The following is a 21,016-nucleotide window of genomic DNA, read 5'->3' as shown; positions in this document are numbered from 1 at the left end:
CCCTGAAATCGCGATGGCTATCAGTCTAGCCCTGAAATCGCGATGGCTGTCACTCTAGCCCTGAAATCGCGATGGCTATCAGTCTAGCCATTTGCTGCTCGGTTTGGTTCGCAGGCTCAGAGCAGAGGGAGAAAATCTCCCCCAAACCGCAACAATCAGTCTGCAGTGTTTATCTGCTCTGACATTAATTAATGTGCTTTCACGCTGTATAAATAGACGATTATGCCGGCTCTCAAAGGCGTTTCCATGGTGAATTGCGGAGAGAAAGCTTGTTTCCTCCTAAAACGATGGGCATTAGGGACAGCTTCTGAGGGCTGGAAAGCAGGTAACGTGCTGTCTGCACCTCTGTGCCTGTCTGCACCTCTGTGCCTGTCTGCACCTCTGTGTCTGTCTGCACCTCTGTGTCTGTCTGCACCTCTGTGTCTGTCTGCACCTCTGTGTCTGTCTGCACCAGTACTTGTGCCTTGTGGCCTATTCATACTCACATTCCCCAAGACCAATTCCCATTTGACCCAAAATGTACTTCCAATACAGCATTTGAACTTTGAACTGTTTTTTCTACACACTGCCTGTAGGTGATGATGACGATGAAGATGGCGGGGATGCAGCAGAGGATGATGATGACGGCGAGGGCGAGCAGCGCCCCCTCTGTGTAGCCCACGGTCTGCATGGCCTTCTTCACGCTGGTCACCACGTCAGGGGAGCGTATCTCCAGGATCCTCCCTCCTCGGCCCAGGTACGGCTGGAACTCCTTGTTGATGTCCAGCAGCTTCCCGTCCAGAAACCTTGGATGGAAACAGACAGATTACATGCAGTATAGTTACACACACACACATGGTCATCATCATCATCATCATCATCATCATCATCATCATCATCATCATCATCATCATCACTATTACATCATTATTATTACCACCACCATCATTATCATCATCACTCTCACCATCATCATCATCATCATCACCATCACTATTTTATCATCACCATCATCACCACCATCATCATTATAATCATCATCCTCATCATCATCACCACCATCATCACCATCAGTCAGAGGGCCTGGAGTTTTTCCTGGTCACCTGACCAGGCCTTAGTTATAGTTAAGTGTTCAGGAAAAAACAAATGTCTCCAGTCATATACCAATTATGTGCAAGAGAAAATCTTTATGATATATCCATCAGTTACATCTAAGAGCAAACAGTGCAACACTCTACTCCCTGTAATGGCCGGAAGCATAAATGTCAGGTGTGGGTACACACTGCTTCACAATTATGTTGCCATTGTTCACTAGGTTCATTTGTCACTCTGTGGAGCTGAAAGAGGCAGAGGGTGGCTAGATGACCACTGAGCCTGCTGTGCAGAGTATGTAGGGAGCAGTACAGAGCGGTGGCTCAGCCGGTTGTCAGCCAGTTGAATGGCTGAACCGGGGCTGCTGTCGTACGAGGGCATGCGTTTGGCTCTCTAATGAGGGGCTGACTGCAGGGTGACAGGGAACAAAACAACTCTGGTGAGTGGTGACATCCCCCCTCTGTCTGTCACTGGGTAAACACCTGCTCCACAGGGATGGCGTATCTAGATACGACAGAGGGTGGCCCTAAGGGGCAATCACTTTAGTTATAAACTGTTTTGTCCCTCAGGGCCACCGTAGTGACTTTCTTCTCACTTGAACAGCTCTTGGCGTGAAATGGCCCTGTTGGTCAGAGGGTCAACAGCATACACCATCAGGTCTGATTTGGAGTAGTCCTCTTGCTCGAAGCCGTCGCCAAACCGCCGCGGTCCTATGGACTCCACCACCACTTTGGCCCCTGGAATCTGGTCCTGCACATAGCGCTCCAGGACCCTACAGAGGGAGAGGAAGCAAGCATCAGTGGATTTGTAGAGAAACGAGGTGATAGCAGGATCTAGGGGGAAATGTTCAACGGTGATTTACACTGGGTACAAAATGTTATGCTCTTTCCATGACATAGAATGACCAGGTGAATCCAGGTGAAAGCTGTGATCCCTTATTGGTGTCACTTAGTAAATCTACTTCAATCAGTGTAGATGAAGGGGAGGAGACGGGTTAAAGAAGGATTTCTAAGCCTTGAGACAACTGAGACATGAACTGTGTATGTGTGCCATTCAGAGGGTGAATAGACAAGACAAAAGATTTAAGTGCCTTTGAATGGGGTATGGGAGTAGGTTCCAGGCGCACCGGTTAAGTGTGTCAAGAACGGCAACGCTGCTGGGTTTTTCACGCTCAACAGTGTGTATCAAGACTGGTTTTGGATTGCAATGCAAAGCCAAATATGGTGCTCCGTCTCCAAAATCGAAGTGTCTACAATAGTATCAGTTCAAAGAAAATATCCTTGTGTTTTTCTGAAATGGTACCCTGTTCACAATAAAGTGCACCACGTCCTATACCCAAATAGGGTTCTGGTCAAAAGTAGTGCACTATATTGGAAATAGTGTTCCCTTTCAGACACAACCCTCGTCTGGCGATGGGCCTCTGCAGCCCTCTGAGCTCTGAGGAAAGACACAGTAGGTGTTGAGCCAATTACCTGGGAAACGCCAAAGAGGACGGCATGACAGCACTGAGACCAGATGGATGTCTCTCCCCTTGGGAGTGGGAAAACACTGATGAACTAGGTGGCTCCACAGCTGGGGCCGTAGCCCTGGGAGAGAAGGTGGAGAGACCTTAGGATGACACCCAGTCAGAGGAAGTCCATCAGGAGGACTGATACTGGTTGATTGTCAGTAGGAGGATACGTTGGGTGACGGACAGGTGTATAGTAGCAGCACAGCTAATACACGCAAGGTCACACACATGTGCCGGAATTCACACACACACACACACACACACACACACACACACACACACACACACACACACACACACACACACACACACACACACACACACACACACACACACACACACACACACACACACACACACACACACACACACACACACACACACACACGCACACGCACACACACGCCCCCACCTCAGAGGAACAGGAGACAGCTATAGAGCCACTGGCACTTTTCCTCTTTTGCAATTTAGATTCAGAGAGAAGTTAGACTCCTACTGATGATAACAATGCCAATGGCTAAGAAGTAAGCTCAAGACAAGAAGGGAACCATTGGGGAGTGGCTGTCTGAAGTGTATGACAGAGCTCCGATAGACCTGAGGAGGCAGGTAGGGAGAGCCTCGAATGGAAACTGAAGGAAGGCTCGCGTTGCCTGACACTTTAATTTGAGCAGCCGTCACACAGTGGGACACCTTTTCATCTCGGTAGAAGGCGACGATCAAATCAACTCTGAATCATGCAGCCCCCTCAAACACCTGCACGCCTGGGAAAGGGCCAAATGCAAGTGTTGCTAAAATGAGTCACTTGCATATGAGGTTTAGGAGACTATGAGCATAGTCGCGACTCGAATGTTAAAAGACGGACGCAATATCCTTCTTAAGTGAATTACAATAGATTAGATATCTTCTACGTTACCCGAGGAGCTTGTCCTTGTTCTGTTCCACCACTGTAGGAGCAACGTTGGACACCACCACCTGCATATCCAGCAGATTCACCACGGACACCTGGGAAACAGGGTTCAATCAGATGATCAATGCAGCAGACACAAAACCAGTATCTATTCCCCTCTCCTCCCTAACCTCTACAAAATGAGCTTTCATTTTAGACAGCAGGCGAAACCACAACAGGAACTCGCCCGGTAGTTTGGCAGGAAGGTCCCTTTATACAGTCCCCATGAAATTAAGCTTCCCGTTGGAATTAGATTAATTTAGCCCCAGCGTGGCTCCTCTCGTTCAGGCAAGGCTCTGACCCAGCCAGCCCCTTATTTCATTAAGGGCAAAGGGAGGAATAGGCAGCACAAGGCTGTAATGTATAATCAATGGTCCCCATATGCCCTGGGACAGTTCAATTTGCAACAAACTGGGAAGCAGCCAGCACGGAAGGAACACACATTCATCTACTCTCTCAGGGATAGCTAGCCTATACTATCTACCACAAGGATGCCACCAGACACAGATCATTGATTAGCTGGAGTATCACTACTGTGTCTTTTTACAAATGCAATTCCTATGGGAAGCTTTGAATGTGTATTTTGGGAGGAGAGGAGGGGTATGTACCGCCAGTGTAAACCTGGGGAGTGGAAGTATTGTGGATATTGACATACTTAAAGGTCCATAAGCTAGAATTGTTCATAGCTGGCATGGAAAACTAGGCAGGACTGATGGAACTTGAACTTAGCATTGAACAAAAGACTCAGAGACCAGACCAATGGCTTTTCACGGAGGGAAACGCACAGCACATAGAACTACAGTTACTAGAATGGGAATCTCCATTTCATTCTACGGGAACAGGACAAACACTCACCACCACCTCTGCCTTGTTGCTCAGTCCCCCCTGGCCGTAATTGTCAGTGGCGACCACTTCGAACTTGAAGTAAGACCGGCGCATGTTCCTGTACATAATGGCAGTCTTGATGACACCGGTGAAGGGCTCGATGACAAAGCCGTCCTTGCCGTTGGTGGTGGGAGGGATAACGAGCCTGTACTGCATGGAGCTGTAATTCCCTGTGTCCTTGTCCAGGGCCTGAGACACACACACAGACACAGGCACAAACACAGACACACACACACACAGACACACACACAGACACACACACACACACACACACACACACACACACACACACACACACACACACACACACACACACACACACACACACACACACACACACACACACACACACACACACACACACACACACACACACACACACACACACACACACACACACACACACACACACACACACACAAAGCATTCAAGAGGTTCAAACACAGCAGCGTCAACAACCACAACAACAATTCAACATCAAGATCCCAATCAGCTCATCCCTTGAAAATACAAAGGGCACATATTTGTTTTATTGTTTTGAAGTGGTTGTAGTTCTCCATTCTTGCTGTAGGTGGAGTCTTCGAGCCGCGAGCCACTCTCTCTTTAACAGGGACACAGCTGACTTCACCGGTTGCCTTGTTGCTCTGCAGTGAAGTTGATTTATTAGACCTCTTTTGTTTTTTACGACTGAGACTGAGTGTTAAGGAGCAGAGACAGCGCTGTGCCCTGCCCAGCTGGAGTCATTCACACTAATGAGATATTTTCAATATTCTGCAACTCATTTGTGTCTCACACTATACTATACCGTATACTGTATAGGTAAAGGTTCACTGATAAAATAATCCACCCCCTGGGTTAGTTAATGGTGAGACCAGACCAGGAAAAAAATATACCAGTGTATGAATGCAGTGTGAAAATGTGGCACAAAGACTGCACCAAGCAAGCAGAGAGAGGGGACAGCATTTGACTGTGTTATGAAAGCAACCCTGACTTGTTAGAAACTGTGGTTCTGATTTGAGGCTGATTTGTGCAGAGATTCCTCTTCGTTTTCCTATCTGTACAGGAACACAAACACATTCCGTCAAGAGTGACTTGTTTTGTGTTCAAATATACTAATTATAAGATCAATCACAGACAACGTGTGTCACTCAGAAGACAAGTTATTATTTATTTCTGCAGTGGCAATGCTCCTCTGAGACAGAGTAGCAAACATCACTTCTGTCCCTCCCTCCCTCCATTCTACCCTTTCTTCAGTTTTGGCCACCACTCCATCAGGGTTTAAATTCACTCTTTCTAACAAAACTATTTAAAGAAGGATTTTAAAGTAGTCTAATCTTGGGGATGCCTAGGAGATTTTACAGAGATCCATATTCAGATCTGCTATGAATGTCCTATTAGTAAAGCAACAGGGAATAGGTATGAATTACTAAAGACGAAGATACTGACCCTGACTGTGTGTGAAACACCTGGGAGGTTGAATGTTACCATTAGGAGTTGAAACCAGTGGGTACAGTATGTCAGTTCAGGAGCTCTTTGACCCAGTAATTCCATTACTTCCTGGTCTAAAGGATCTCTTTTGAGGCTCATGACAAACCCGTTTGTGACTGTGTTCTACACTAGCCTGACTGTGTTCTACACTAGCCAGCAACAACAGTCGAAGGGAGCAACAGTCGATTGGAGCCACAACAGTCGAAGGGAGCCAAAACAGTCGATTGGAGCCACAACAGTCGATTGGAGCCACAACAGTCGATTGGAGCCACAACAGTCAAAGGGAGCAACAACAGCCGAGTGGAGCAACAACGGTCGAAGGGAGCAACAACAGTCGAGTGGAGCAACAACAGTCGAGTGGAGCAACAACGGTCGAGTGGAGCAACAACAGCCGAGTGGAGCAACAACGGTCGAAGGGAGCAACAACAGTCGAGTGGAGCAACAACAGCCGAGTGGAGCAACAACAGTCGAGTGGAGCAACAACAGTCGAGTGGAGCAACAACAGTCAAGTGGAGCAACAACGGTCGAAGGGAGCAACAACAGCCGAGTGGAGCAACAACGGTCGAAGGGAGCAACAACAGTCGAGTGGAGCAACAACGGTCGAAGGGAGCAACAACAGTCGAGTGGAGCAACAACAGTTGAGTGGAGCAACAACAGACAAAGGGAGCAACAACAGCCGAGTGGAGCAACAACAGCCGAGTGGAGCAACAACAGTCGAGTGGAGCAACAACAGTCGAGTGGAGCAACAACGGTCGAAGGGAGCAACAACAGCCGAAGGGAGCAACAACAGCCGAAGGGAGCAACAACAGCCGAGTGGAGCAACAGCAGTCGGGTGGAGCAACAACAGTCGAAGGAAGCAACAACAGCCGAGTGGAGCAACAACAGTCGAAGGGAGCAACAACAGTCGAGTGGAGCAACAACAGCCGAGTGGAGCAACAACAGCCGAGTGGAGCAACAACAGTCGAGTGGAGCAACAACAGTCGAGTGGAGCAACAACAGTCGAAGGGAGCAACAACAGCCGAGTGGAGCAACAACAGTCGAAGGGAGCAACAACAGTCGAGTGGAGCAACAACAGCCGAAGGGAGCAACAACAGCCGAGTGGAACAACAACAGTCGAGTGGAGCAACAACAGTCGAAGGGAGCAACAACAGCCGAGTGGAGCAACAACAGTCGAAGGGAGCAACAACAGTCGAGTGGAGCAACAACAGTCGAAGGGAGCAACAACAGCCGAGTGGAGCAACAACAGTCGAAGGGAGCAACAACAGTCGAGTGGAGCAACAACAGCCGAAGGGAGCAACAACAGCCGAGTGGAGCAACAACAGTCGAGTGGAGCAACAACAGTCAAGTGGAGCAACAGCCGAAGGGAGCAACAACAGCCGAGTGGAGCAACAACAGTCGAGTGGAGCAACAACAGTCGAGTGGAGAAACAACAGTCGATTGGAGCAACAACAGTCGAGTGGAGCAACAACAGTCAAGTGGAGCAACAACAGTCAAGTGGAGCAACAACAGCCGAGTGGAGTAACAACAGTCGAGTGGAGCAACAACAGTCAAAGGGAGAAACAACAGTCGAATGGAGCAACAACAGTCAAATGGAGCAAAAACAGTCGAAGGGAGAAACAACAGTCGAAGGGAGAAACAACAGTCGAAGGGAGAAACAACAGTCGAATGGAGCAACAACAGACAAAGGGAGAAACAACAGTCGAATGGAGCAACAACAGACAAAGGGAGAAACAACAGTCGAATAGCGCAACAACAGTCGAATGGCGCAACAACAGTCGAGTGGAGCAACAACAGTCAAATGGAGCAAAAACAGTCGAAGGGAGAAACAACAGTCGAAGGGAGAAACAACAGTCGAATGGTGCAACAACAGTCGAATGGCGCAACAACAGACAAAGGGAGCAACAACAGTCGAATGGAGCGACAACAGTCGAGTGGAGCAACAACAGTCGAATGGAGCGACAACAGTCGAGTGGAGCAACAACAGTCGAATGGAGCGACAACAGTCGAGTGGAGCAACAACAGTCGAATGGAGCGACAACAGTCGAGTGGAGCAACAACAGTCGAATGGAGCGACAACAGTCGAGTGGAGCAACAACAGTCGAATGGAGCGACAACAGTCGAATGGAGAAACAACAGTCGAGTGGAGCAACAACAGTCGAATGGAGCGACAACAGTCGAGTGGAGCAACAACAGTCGAATGGAGCGACAACAGTCGAGTGGAGCAACAACAGTCGAATGGAGCGACAACAGTCGAGTGGAGCAACAACAGTCGAATGGAGAAACAACAGCCGAGTGGAGCAACAACAGACAAAGGGAGCAACAACAGTCGAATGGAGCGACAACAGTCGAGTGGAGCAACAACAGTCGAATGGAGCGACAACAGTCGAGTGGAGCAACAACAGTCGAAGGGAGCAACAACAGTCGAATGGTGCAACAACAGTCGAAGGGAGAAACAACAGTCGAATGGTGCAACAACAGTCGAAGGGAGAAACAACAGTCGAATGGTGCAACAACAGTCGAAGGGAGAAACAACAGTCGAATGGTGCAAAAACAGTCGAAGGGAGCAACAACAGTCGAATGGTGCAACAACAGTCGAATGGTGCAAAAACAGTCGAAGGGAGCAACAACAGTCGAATGGTGCAACAACAGTCGAAGGGAGCAACAACAGTCGAAGGGAGAAACAACAGTCGAGTGGAGCAACAACCCCCCTCCTCACTCCTGAATCAACACTTGCACTTGACCCCCCCCCCCCCCCCCGATAGCTACTTTATTGAGGAAAAGTGTACTTACTATACCTGTGATATGTGGTTGTCCCACCTAGCTATGTTAGGATGAATGCACTAACTGTAAGTGGCTCTAGATAAGAGCGTCTGCTAAATTACTCAAATGTCAAATGATGCCCACTTCACCTGCACACAGACATGGTAGGCGCATACTCAGACGCAGACAGATGGAAAGATGAAGGCAGGCAGGCAGGGAGACAGACAAATACACAGACAGGGAGACAGGAAGACAGGCAGGAAGACAGGCAGGTAGACAGACAGGTAGACAGGCCGGCAGGTAGACAGGCCGGCAGGGAGACAGGCCGGCAGGGAGACATACAAGGATACAGGCAGGTAGACAGACCATGAGACAGACCAGCAGGAAGACAGACCAGCAGGGAGACAGACCGACAGGGAGAAAGACAGGCAGGGAGAAAGACCAGCAGGGAAACAGGCAGGGAGACAGGCATATAGACAAACAGGGAGAAAGACCGGCAGGGAGACAAACATCAGACAAACACCAGAGAAAACAGCATGCATATCTGAATAAAAAGTAGTCTTGCTACGGCTCATCATTCTGAAACAACGATGCAACGATCTTTGTTATAGAGCCAAAAAGATTGGAGAAGTGGTTTACCTATACATCACTGTTTTGGATAGATAATTATTTGTTCTGTCTATGGATTCTTCAATTACATTGAACTGATTTTTGACGTGCTGTTCCTTCTTTTTCCGTAGTGTATTTCTGTATTGTTTTAGGGATTCACCATAGTGAAGGCATAACCTCAGGTTTTCTGGGTCTCTATGTTTTTGGTTGGACAGGTTTCTCAAAATCTTTCTTAGGTTTTTGCATTCTTCATCAAACCATTTGTCATTGTTGTACATTTTCTTCATGTTCTTTTTAGATTTGACTCACTCTCTCACACACACACACACACACACACACACACACACACACACACACACACACACACACACACACACACACACACACACACACACACACACACACACACACACACACACACACACACACACACACACACACACACACACACACACACACACACACACACACACACACACACACACACACAGTCTCAGTCTCAGTCTGAGCACACGCCCAACAGGTGTCACAGTGGCTTCAGCAACAATGGTGCGAAAAACTAACAACAACACGCCCTGGTGCACACAGGGGATAATTCTCTTTCACACAGGACTTTGCAGCATGCTATTGACAGATGTGTGGAGATTTTATATGAGAGTCTCTACAGCCTGGGCATTCTAAGTATTGTCAGAGATTTTATATGAGAGCCTCTACAGCCTGGGCATTCTAAGTATTGTCAGAGATTTTATGTGAGAGCCTCTACGGCCTGGACATTCTAAGTATTGTCAGAGATTTTATGTGAGAGCCTCTACGGCCTGGACATTCTAAGTATTGTCAGAGATTTTATGTGAGAGCCTCTACGGCCTTAGCATTCTAAGTATTGTCAGAGATTTTATGTGAGAGCCTCTACGGCCTGGACATTCTAAGTATTGTCAGAGATTTTATGTGAGAGCCTCTACAGCCTTAGCATTCTAAGTATTGTCAGAGATTTTATGTGAGAGCCTCTACGGCCTGGACATTCTAAGTATTGTCAGAGATTTTATGTGAGAGCCTCTACGGCCTGGACATTCTAAGTATTGTAAGAGATTTTATGAGAGAGCCTCTACGGCCTGGACATTCTAAGTATTGTCAGAGATTTTATGTGAGAGCCTCTACGGCCTTAGCATTCTAAGTATTGTCAGAGATTTTATGTGAGAGCCTCTACGGCCTGGGCATTCTAAGTATTGTCAGAGATTTTATGAGAGAGCCTCTACGGCCTTAGCATTCTAAGTATTGTCAGAGATTTTATATGAGAGTCTCTACAGCCTGGGCATTCTAAGTATTGTCAGAGATTTTACGTGAGAGCCTCTACGGCCTGGACATTCTAAGTATTGTCAGAGATTTTATGTGAGAGCCTCTACGGCCTGGACATTCTAAGTATTGTCAGAGATTTTATGTGAGAGCCTCTACGGCCTGGACATTCTAAGTATTGTCAGAGATTTTATGTGAGAGCCTCTACGGCCTGGACATTCTAAGTATTGTCAGAGATTTTATGAGAGAGCCTCTACGGCCTTAGCATTCTAAGTATTGTCAGAGATTTTATGTGAGAGTCTCTACGGCCTGGACATTCTAAGTATTGTCAGAGATTTTATGTGAGAGTCTCTACCTTCCTGGGCATTCTAAGTTTTGTCAGAGATTTTATGTGAGAGTCTCTACCTTCCTGGGCATTCTAAGTTTTGTCAGAGATTTTATGTGAGAGCCTCTACGGTCTGGACATTCTACGTTTTGTCAGAGGTGTCTGAAAGAGATGGTTGATCCCCCAGCTGGTCATGCATTATCAACATTTCAAATGCAAACACAGATAATCGTTCAACCGGACACATTTTGGCAGGTTGCAATCGTGAGGAGTGATCGCAGTTTGATAGAAAATGTACATTTAAAAAAAAGAATGAATTGTCCTCTTTCGACACCAATCGCACTATTTAGAAGTTGTCCACTTTGTGTTAGAAAGGAGCTTGGGGTACCTGGACTTGTAGTACGGAAGTGAATGTCTTTGCGTCCTCAGCCACTCCTCCCAGGTACAAGGGTTTGGTAAAGACAGGAGAGTGGTCATTCTCATCCAGAACATCAATGAACACCCTCGCTGTGTTAGCTGCAGAGGAAAAAGAAAAAATAATAAAAAATAACCCCAAAGGCTAATCTGAATATCATTTGGATTGAATAGAAAATGAGAACTCGAAACAGTCAAATGTGCATCATATCCATTTCCCTGTCAATACAATGAGTTAGATGTTTTACTAAAATACTACAGCACTGCATTGCGGTTTGTCATTTCTCATAGTAAAATGTCACTCCTGAAGGGCTACAAATACACAGAGGGACCCACCAAATAACATGTGTGTCATAACCCTTGTTTTGTCACTGTAAAGTGTGCCGGTATAGTCAGTCTTCTGATTCAGAGGTAAACAAAACACAGACCCTGCTCAACTCATCATCTGACAAAATGCTCTGAGACAGACCAGGAAGACAGACCAGAGCGACAGGCCAGGAGTACAGACCATGGGGACAGACTAGGAGTACAGACCATGGGGACAGACTAGGAGTACAGACCATGGGGACAAACCAGGGGGACAGACTAGGAGTACAGACCATGGGGACAAACCATGGGGACAGACTAGGAGTACAGACCATGGGGACAGACTAGGAGTACAGACCATGGGGACAGACCAGGGGGACAGACTAGGAAGACAGACCATGGGGACAAACCAGGGGGACAGACTAGGAGTACAGACCATGGGGACAAACCAGGGGGACAGACTAGGAGTACAGACCATGGGGACAGACTAGGAGTACAGACCATGGGGACAGACCAGGGGGACAGACTAGGAAGACAGACCAGAGCAGCAGGCCAGGAGTACAGACCATGGGGACAAAAACCATGGGGACAGACTAGGAGTATAGACCATGGGGACAGACAAGGAGTACAGACCATGGGGACAGACCATGGGGACAGACTAGGAGTATAGACCATGGGGACAGACTAGGAGTACAGACCATGGGGACAGACTAGGAGTACAGACCATGGGGACAGACTAGGAGTACAGACCATGGGGACAAACCAGGGGGACAGACTAGGAGTAAAGACCATGGGGACAGACTAGGAGTACAGACCATGGGGACAGACTAGGAGTATAGACCATGGGGACAGACTAGGAGTATAGACCATGGGGACAGACTAGGAATACAGACCATGGGGACAGACTAGGAGTATAGACCATGGGGACAGACTAGGAGTACAGACCATGGGGACAGACTAGGAGTACAGACCATGGGGACAGACTAGGAGTATAGACCATGGGGACAGACTAGGAGTACAGACCATGGGGACAGACTAGGAGTATAGACCATGGGGACAGACTAGGAGTACAGACCATGGGGACAGACTAGGAGTACAGACCATGGGGACAGACTAGGAAGACAGACCAGAGCGGCAGGCCAGGAGTACAGCCCATGGGGACAGGCCAGGGGGACAGGCCAGGAGTACAGAGCATGGGGACAAACTAGGGGGACAGACTAGGAGTACAGACCATGGGGACAGGCCAGGGGACAGACCAGGGCGACAGGCCAGGGCGACAGACCAGGAGTACAGCCCATGGGGACAGGCCAGGGGGACAGGCCTGGAGTACGGAGCATGGGGAAAGGCCAGGGGGACAGACCATGAGTACAGCGAATGGGACAGGCCAGGAAGACAGACCAGAGCGGCAGGCCAGGAATACAGACCATGGGGACAGACTAGGAGTACAGACCATGGGGACAGACTAGGAGTACAGACCATGGGGACAGACTAGGAGTATAGACCATGGGGACAGACTAGGAGTACAGACCATGGGGACAGACTAGGAGTACAGACCATGGGGACAGACTAGGAGTACAGACCATGGGGACAGACTAGGAGTATAGACCATGGGGACAGACTAGGAGTACAGACCATGGGGACAGACTAGGAGTAAAGACCATGGGGACAGACTAGGAGTACAGACCATGGGGACAGACTAGGAGTACAGACCATGGGGACAGACTTGGAGTACAGACCATGGGGACAGACTAGGAGTACAGACCATGGGGACAGACTAGGAGTACAGACCATGGGGACAGACTAGGAGTACATACCATGGGGACAGACTAGGAGTACAGACCATGGGGACAGACTAGGAGTACAGACCATGGGGACAGACTAGGAGTACAGACCATGGGGACAGACTAGGAGTATAGACCATGGGGACAGACTAGGAGTACAGACCATGGGGACAGACTAGGAGTACAGACCATGGGGACAGACTAGGAGTACAGACCATGGGGACAGACTAGGAGTACAGACCATGGGGACAGACTAGGAGTATAGACCATGGGGACAGACTAGGAGTACATACCATGGGGACAGACTAGGAGTACATACCATGGGGACAGACTAGGAGTACATACCATGGGGACAGACTAGGAGTACAGACCATGGGGACAGACTAGGAATAAATACCATGGGGACAGACTAGGAGTACATACCATGGGGACAGACTAGGAGTACAGACCATGGGGACAGACTAGGAGTAAATACCATGGGGACAGACTAGGAGTACATACCATGGGGACAGACTAGGAGTATAGACCATGGGGACAGCCTAGGAGTACAGACCATGGGGACAGACTAGGAGTATAGACCATGGGGACAGACTAGGAGTACATACCATGGGGACAGACTAGGTGTATTGACCATGGGGACAGACTAGGAGTATAGGCCATGGGGACAGACTAGGAGTAAAGACCATGGGGACAGACTAGGAGTACAGACCATGGGGACAGACTAGGAGTACAGACCATGGGGACAGACTAGGAGTACAGACCATGGGGACAGACTAGGAGTACAGACCATGGGGACAGACTAGGTGTACAGACCATGGGGACAGACTAGGAGTACATACCATGGGGACAGACTAGGAGTACAGACCATGGGGACAGACTAGGAGTACATACCATGGGGACAGACTAGGAGTACATACCATGGGGACAGACTAGGAGTACAGACCATGGGGACAGACTAGGAGTACATACCATGGGGACAGACTAGGAGTACATACCATGGGGACAGACTAGGAGTACAGACCATGGGGACAGACTAGGAGTACAGACCATGGGGACAGACTAGGAGTACATACCATGGGGACAGACTAGGAGTACAGACCATGGGGACAGACTAGGAGTACAGACCATGGGGACAGACTAGGAGTACAGACCATGGGGACAGACTAGGAGTACAGACCATGGGGACAGACTAGGAGTATAGACCATGGGGACAGACTAGGAGTACAGACCATGGGGACAGACTAGGAGTACATACCATGGGGACAGACTAGGAGTACAGACCATGGGGACAGACTAGGAGTACATACCATGGGGACAGACTAGGAGTATAGACCATGGGGACACACTAGGAGTACAGACCATGGGGACAGACTAGGAGTATAGACCATGGGGACAGACTAGGAGTACATACCATGGGGACAGACTAGGAGTATAGACCATGGGGACAGACTAGGAGTACAGACCATGGGGACAGACTAGGAGTATAGACCATGGGGACAGACCATGGGCACAGACTAGGAGTACATACCATGGGGACAGACTAGGAGTATAGACCATGGGGACACACTAGGAGTACAGACCATGGGGACAGACTAGGAGTATAGACCATGGGGACAGACTAGGAGTACATACCATGGGGACAGACTAGGAGTACAGACCATGGGGAGAGACTAGGAGTACAGACCATGGGGACAGACTAGGAGTACAGACCATGGGGACAGACTAGGAGTACAGACCATGGGGACAGACTAGGAGTACAGACCATGGGGAGAGACTAGGAGTACAGACCATGGGGACTGACTAGGAGTACAGACCATGGGGACAGACTAGGAGTACAGACCATGGGGACAGACTAGGAGTATAGACCATGGGTCAGACTAGGAGTACAGACCATGGGGACAGACTAGGAGTACAGACCATGGGCACAGACTAGGAGTACATACCATGGGGACAGACTAGGAGTACATACCATGGGGTCAGACTAGGAGTATTGACCATGGGGACAGACTAGGAGTACAGACCATGGGGACAGACGAGGAGTATTGACCATGGGGACAGACTAGGAGTACAGACCATGGGGACAGACTAGGAGTACAGACCATGGGGACAGACTAGGAGTACAGACCATGGGGACAAACCAGGGGGACAGACTAGGAGTACATACCATGGGGACAGACTAGGAGTATAGACCATGGGGACAGACTAGGAGTATAGACCAGGGGGACAGACTAGGAGTACAGACCATGGGGACAGACTAGGAGTACAGACCATGGGGACAGACTAGGAGTACAGACCATGGGGACAAACCAGGGGGACAGACAGACTAGGAGTACACCATGGGGACAGACAAACCAGGGGGACAGACTAGGAGTACAGACCATGGGGACAAACCAGGGGGACAGACTAGGAGTACAGACCATGGGGACAGACTAGGAGTACATACCATGGGGACAGACTAGGAGTACATACCATGGGGACAGACTAGGAGTACAGACCATGGGGACAAACCAGGGGGACAGACTAGGAGTACATACCATGGGGACAGACTAGGAGTATAGACCATGGGGACAGACTAGGAGTATAGACCAGGGGGACAGACTAGGAGTACAGACCATGGGGACAGACTAGGAGTATAGACCATGGGGACAGACTAGGAGTACATACCATGGGGACAGACTAGGAGTACATACCATGGGGACAGACTAGGAGTACAGACCATGGGGACAGACTAGGAGTACATACCATGGGGACAGACTAGGAGTACATACCATGGGGACAGACTAGGAGTATAGACCATGGGGACACACTAGGAGTACAGACCATGGGGACAGACTAGGAGTATAGACCATGGGGACAGACTAGGAGTACATACCATGGGGACAGACTAGGAGTATAGACCATGGGGACAGACTAGGAGTACAGACCATGGGGACAGTCTAGGAGTATAGACCATGGGCACAGACCATGGGGACAGACTAGGAGTACATACCATAGGGACAGACTAGGAGTACATACCATGGGGACAGACTAGGAGTATAGACCATGGGGACAGACTAGGAGTACATACCATGGGGACAGACTAGGAGTACATACCATGGGGACAGACTAGGAGTATTGACCATGGGGACAGACTAGCAGTACAGACCATGGGGACAGACTAGGAGTACAGACCATGGGGACAGACTAGGAGTACAGACCATGGGGACAGACTAGGAGTACAGACCATGGGGACAGACTAGGAGTACAGACCATGGGGACAGACTAGGAGTACATACCATGGGGACAGACTAGGAGTACAGACCATGGGGACAGACTAGGAGTACATACCATGGGGACAGACTAGGAGTACATACCATGGGGACAGACTAGGAGTACAGACCATGGGGACAGACTAGGAGTACAGACCATGGGGACAGACTAGGAGTACATACCATGGGGACAGACTAGGAGTACAGACCATGGGGACAGAGTAGGAGTATAGGCCATGGGGACAGACTAGGAGTACAGACCATGGGGACAGACTAGGAGTACAGACCATGGGGAGAGACTAGGAGTACAGACCATGGGGACAGACTAGGAGTACAGACCATGGGGACAGACTAGGAGTACAGACCATGGGGACAGACTAGGAGTATAGACCATGGGGACAGACTAGGAGTACAGACCATGGGGACAGACTAGGAGTACATACCATGGGGACAGACTAGGAGTATTGACCATGGGGACAGACTAGGAGTACAGACCATGGGGACAGACTAGGAGTATTGACCATGGGGACAGACTAGGAGTACAGACCATGGGGACAGACTAGGAGTACAGACCATGGGGACAGACTAGGAGTACAGACCATGGGGACAAACCAGGGGGACAGACTCGGAGTACATACCATGGGGACAGACTAGGAGTACATACCATGGGGACAGACTAGGAGTACAGACCATGGGGACAGACTAGGAGTACAGACCATGGGGACAGACTAGGAGTACATACCATGGGGACAGACTAGGAGTACAGACCATGGGGACAGAGTAGGAGTATAGGCCATGGGGACAGACTAGGAGTACAGACCATGGGGACAGACTAGGAGTACAGACCATGGGGAGAGACTAGGAGTACAGACCATGGGGACAGACTAGGAGTACAGACCATGGGGACAGACTAGGAGTACAGACCATGGGGACAGACTAGGAGTATAGACCAGGGGGACAGACTAGGAGTACAGACCATGGGGACAGAATAGGAGTACAGACCATGGGGACAGACTAGGGGGACAGACTAGGAGTACATACCATGGGGACAGACTAGGAGTACAGACCATGGGGACAAACCAGGGGGACAGACTAGGAGTACAGACCATGGGGACAAACCAGGGGGACAGACTAGGAGTACAGACCATGGGGACAAACCAGGGGGACAGACTAGGAGTACATACCATGGGGACAGACTAGGAGTATAGACCATGGGGACAGACTAGGAGTATAGACCAGGGGGACAGACTAGGAGTACAGACTATGGGGACAGACTAGGAGTATAGACCATGGGGACAGACTAGGAGTACAGACCATGGGGACAGACTAGGAGTATAGACCATGGGGACAGACTAGGAGTATAGACCATGGGGACAGACTAGGAGTACATACCATGGGGACAGACTAGGAGTATAGACCATGGGGACAGACTAGGAGTACAGACCATGGGGACAGACCAGGGCGACAGGCCAGGGCGACAGGCCAGGAGTACAGCCCATGGGGACAGGCCAGGAGTACAGAGCATGGGGACAGGCCAGGGGGACAGACCAGGGGGACAGACCAGGGGGACAGACCAGGGGGACAGGCCAGGGGGACAGGCCAGGGGGACAGGCCAGGGCGACAGGCCAGGAGTACAGACCATGGGGACAGACTAGGAGTACATACCATGGGGACAGACTAGGAGTACAGACCATGGGGACAAACCAGGGGGACAGACTAGGAGTACAGACCATGGGGACAAACCAGGGGGACAGACTAGGAGTACAGACCATGGGGACAGACTAGGAGTACAGACCATGGGGACAAACCAGGGGGACAGACTAGGAGTACATACCATGGGGACAGACTAGGAGTATAGACCATGGGGACAGACTAGGAGTATAGACCAGGGGGACAGACTAGGAGTACAGACTATGGGGACAGACTAGGAGTATAGACCATGGGGACAGACTAGGAGTACATACCATGGGGACAGACTAGGAGTATAGACCATGGGGACAGACTAGGAGTATAGACCAGGGGGACAGACTAGGAGTACAGACTATGGGGACAGACTAGGAGTATAGACCATGGGGACAGACTAGGAGTACATACCATGGGGACAGACTAGGAGTACAGACCATGGGGACAGACTAGGAGTATAGACCATGGGGACAGACTAGGAGTATAGACCATGGGGACAGACTAGGAGTACATACCATGGGGACAGACTAGGAGTATAGACCATGGGGACAGACTAGGAGTACAGACCATGGGGACAGACCAGGGCGACAGGCCAGGGCGACAGGCCAGGAGTACAGCCCATGGGGACAGGCCAGGAGTACAGAGCATGGGGACAGGCCAGGGGGACAGACCAGGGGGACAGACCAGGGGGACAGAGCATGGGGACAGGCCAGGGGGACAGGCCAGGGCGACAGGCCAGGAGTACAGAGCATGGGGACAGACTAGGAGTACAGAGCATGGGGACAGACTAGGAGTACAGACCATGGGGACAGACTAGGAGTACATACCATGGGGACAGACTAGGAGTACATACCATGGGGACAGACTAGGAGTACAGACCATGGGGACAGACTAGGAGTACAGACCATGGGGACAGACTAGGAGTACATACCATGGGGACAGACTAGGAGTACAGACCATGGGGACAGAGTAGGAGTACAGACCATGGGGACAGACTAGGAGTACAGACCATGGGGACAGACTAGGAGTACAGACCATGGGGAGAGACTAGGAGTACAGACCATGGGGACAGACTAGGAGTACAGACCATGGGGACAGACTAGGAGTACAGACCATGGGGACAGACTAGGAGTATAGACCATGGGGACAGACTAGGAGTACAGACCATGGGGACAGACTAGGAGTACAGACCATGGGCACAGACTAGGAGTACATAACATGGGGACAGACTAGGAGTACATACCATGGGGACAGACTAGGAGTATTGACCATGGGGACAGACTAGGAGTACAGACCATGGGGACAGACTAGGAGTATTGACCATGGGGACAGACTAGGAGTACAGACCATGGGGACAGACTAGGAGTACAGACCATGGGGACAGACTAGGAGTACAGACCATGGGGACAAACCAGGGGGACAGACTAGGAGTACATACCATGGGGACAGACTAGGAGTATAGACCATGGGGACAGACTAGGAGTATAGACCAGTGGGACAGACTAGGAGTACAGACCATGGGGACAGACTAGGAGTACAGACCATGGGGACAGACTAGGAGTACAGACCATGGGGACAAACCAGGGGGACAGACTAGGAGTACATACCATGGGGACAGACTAGGAGTACAGACCATGGGGACAAACCAGGGGGACAGACTAGGAGTACAGACCATGGGGACAAACCAGGGGGACAGACTAGGAGTACAGACCATGGGGACAGACTAGGAGTACAGACCATGGGGACAAACCAGGGGGACAGACTAGGAGTACATACCATGGGGACAGACTAGGAGTATAGACCATGGGGACAGACTAGGAGTATAGACCAGGGGGACAGACTAGGAGTACAGACTATGGGGACAGACTAGGAGTATAGACCATGGGGACAGACTAGGAGTACATACCATGGGGACAGACTAGGAGTACAGACCATGGGGACAGACTAGGAGTATAGACCATGGGGACAGACTAGGAGTATAGACCAGGGGGACAGACTAGGAGTACAGACTATGGGGACAGACTAGGAGTATAGACCATGGGGACAGACTAGGAGTACAGACCATGGGGACAGACTAGGAGTATAGACCATGGGGACAGACTAGGAGTATAGACCATGGGGACAGACTAGGAGTACATACCATGGGGACAGACTAGGAGTATATACCATGGGGACAGACTAGGAGTACAGACCATGGGGACAGACCAGGGTGACAGGCCAGGGCGACAGGCCAGGAGTACAGCCCATGGGGACAGGCCAGGAGTACAGAGCATGGGGACAGGCCAGGGGGACAGACCAGGGGGACAGACCAGGGGGACAGAGCATGGGGACAGGCCAGGGGGACAGGCCAGGGCGACAGGCCAGGAGTACAGAGCATGGGGACAGGCCAGGGCGACAGGCCAGGAGTACAGAGCATGGGGACAGGCCAGGGGGACAGACCAGGGCGACAAGCCAGGAGTACAGAGCATGGGGACAGACCAGGAAGACAGACCAGGGCGACAAGCCAGGAGTACAGACCATGGGGACCGACCAGGGAGACCGACTAGGACGACAGTAGAGTCAGCACCTTTCTCGTTTATCCCTGCCAGAATGTCCAAAGTTACAGCTGATGACAACACTAAACGAGCAACAGCAGGATAGTACTTACTGCTACATTGCAACACACACCTGGGTATTTCTATAAACTAGGATAGCAGTGAG

At 50.2% G+C, this 21,016-nt stretch overlaps 1 protein-coding gene across 4 annotated transcripts in view; it reads right to left on the bottom strand.

Annotated features, from left to right (window-relative positions):
• Positions 1-21,016, bottom strand: part of LOC124048149 (protocadherin-15-like) — a 353,300-nt gene that overhangs the window by 25,705 nt on the left and 306,579 nt on the right. For all 4 annotated transcript variants that reach the window (XM_046368624.1, XM_046368627.1, XM_046368626.1 and 1 more), the window contains 5 exons: positions 11,273-11,400; positions 4,383-4,601; positions 3,495-3,583; positions 1,667-1,843; positions 567-785 (listed from right to left, as the gene is read on the bottom strand). In XM_046368624.1, the coding sequence (XP_046224580.1) occupies positions 567-785; positions 1,667-1,843; positions 3,495-3,583; positions 4,383-4,601; positions 11,273-11,400 (832 nt within the window). The remainder of the gene's footprint in view (positions 1-566; positions 786-1,666; positions 1,844-3,494; positions 3,584-4,382; positions 4,602-11,272; positions 11,401-21,016) is intronic.

The sequence above is a fragment of the Oncorhynchus gorbuscha genome, linkage group LG11 (assembly GCF_021184085.1).
Source record: "Oncorhynchus gorbuscha isolate QuinsamMale2020 ecotype Even-year linkage group LG11, OgorEven_v1.0, whole genome shotgun sequence".
NCBI classification, from domain to species: Eukaryota; Metazoa; Chordata; class Actinopteri; order Salmoniformes; family Salmonidae; genus Oncorhynchus; species Oncorhynchus gorbuscha.
Note: the sequence above shows the minus strand (reverse complement) of the source record. Positions and strands in the feature narration are given on the sequence as shown.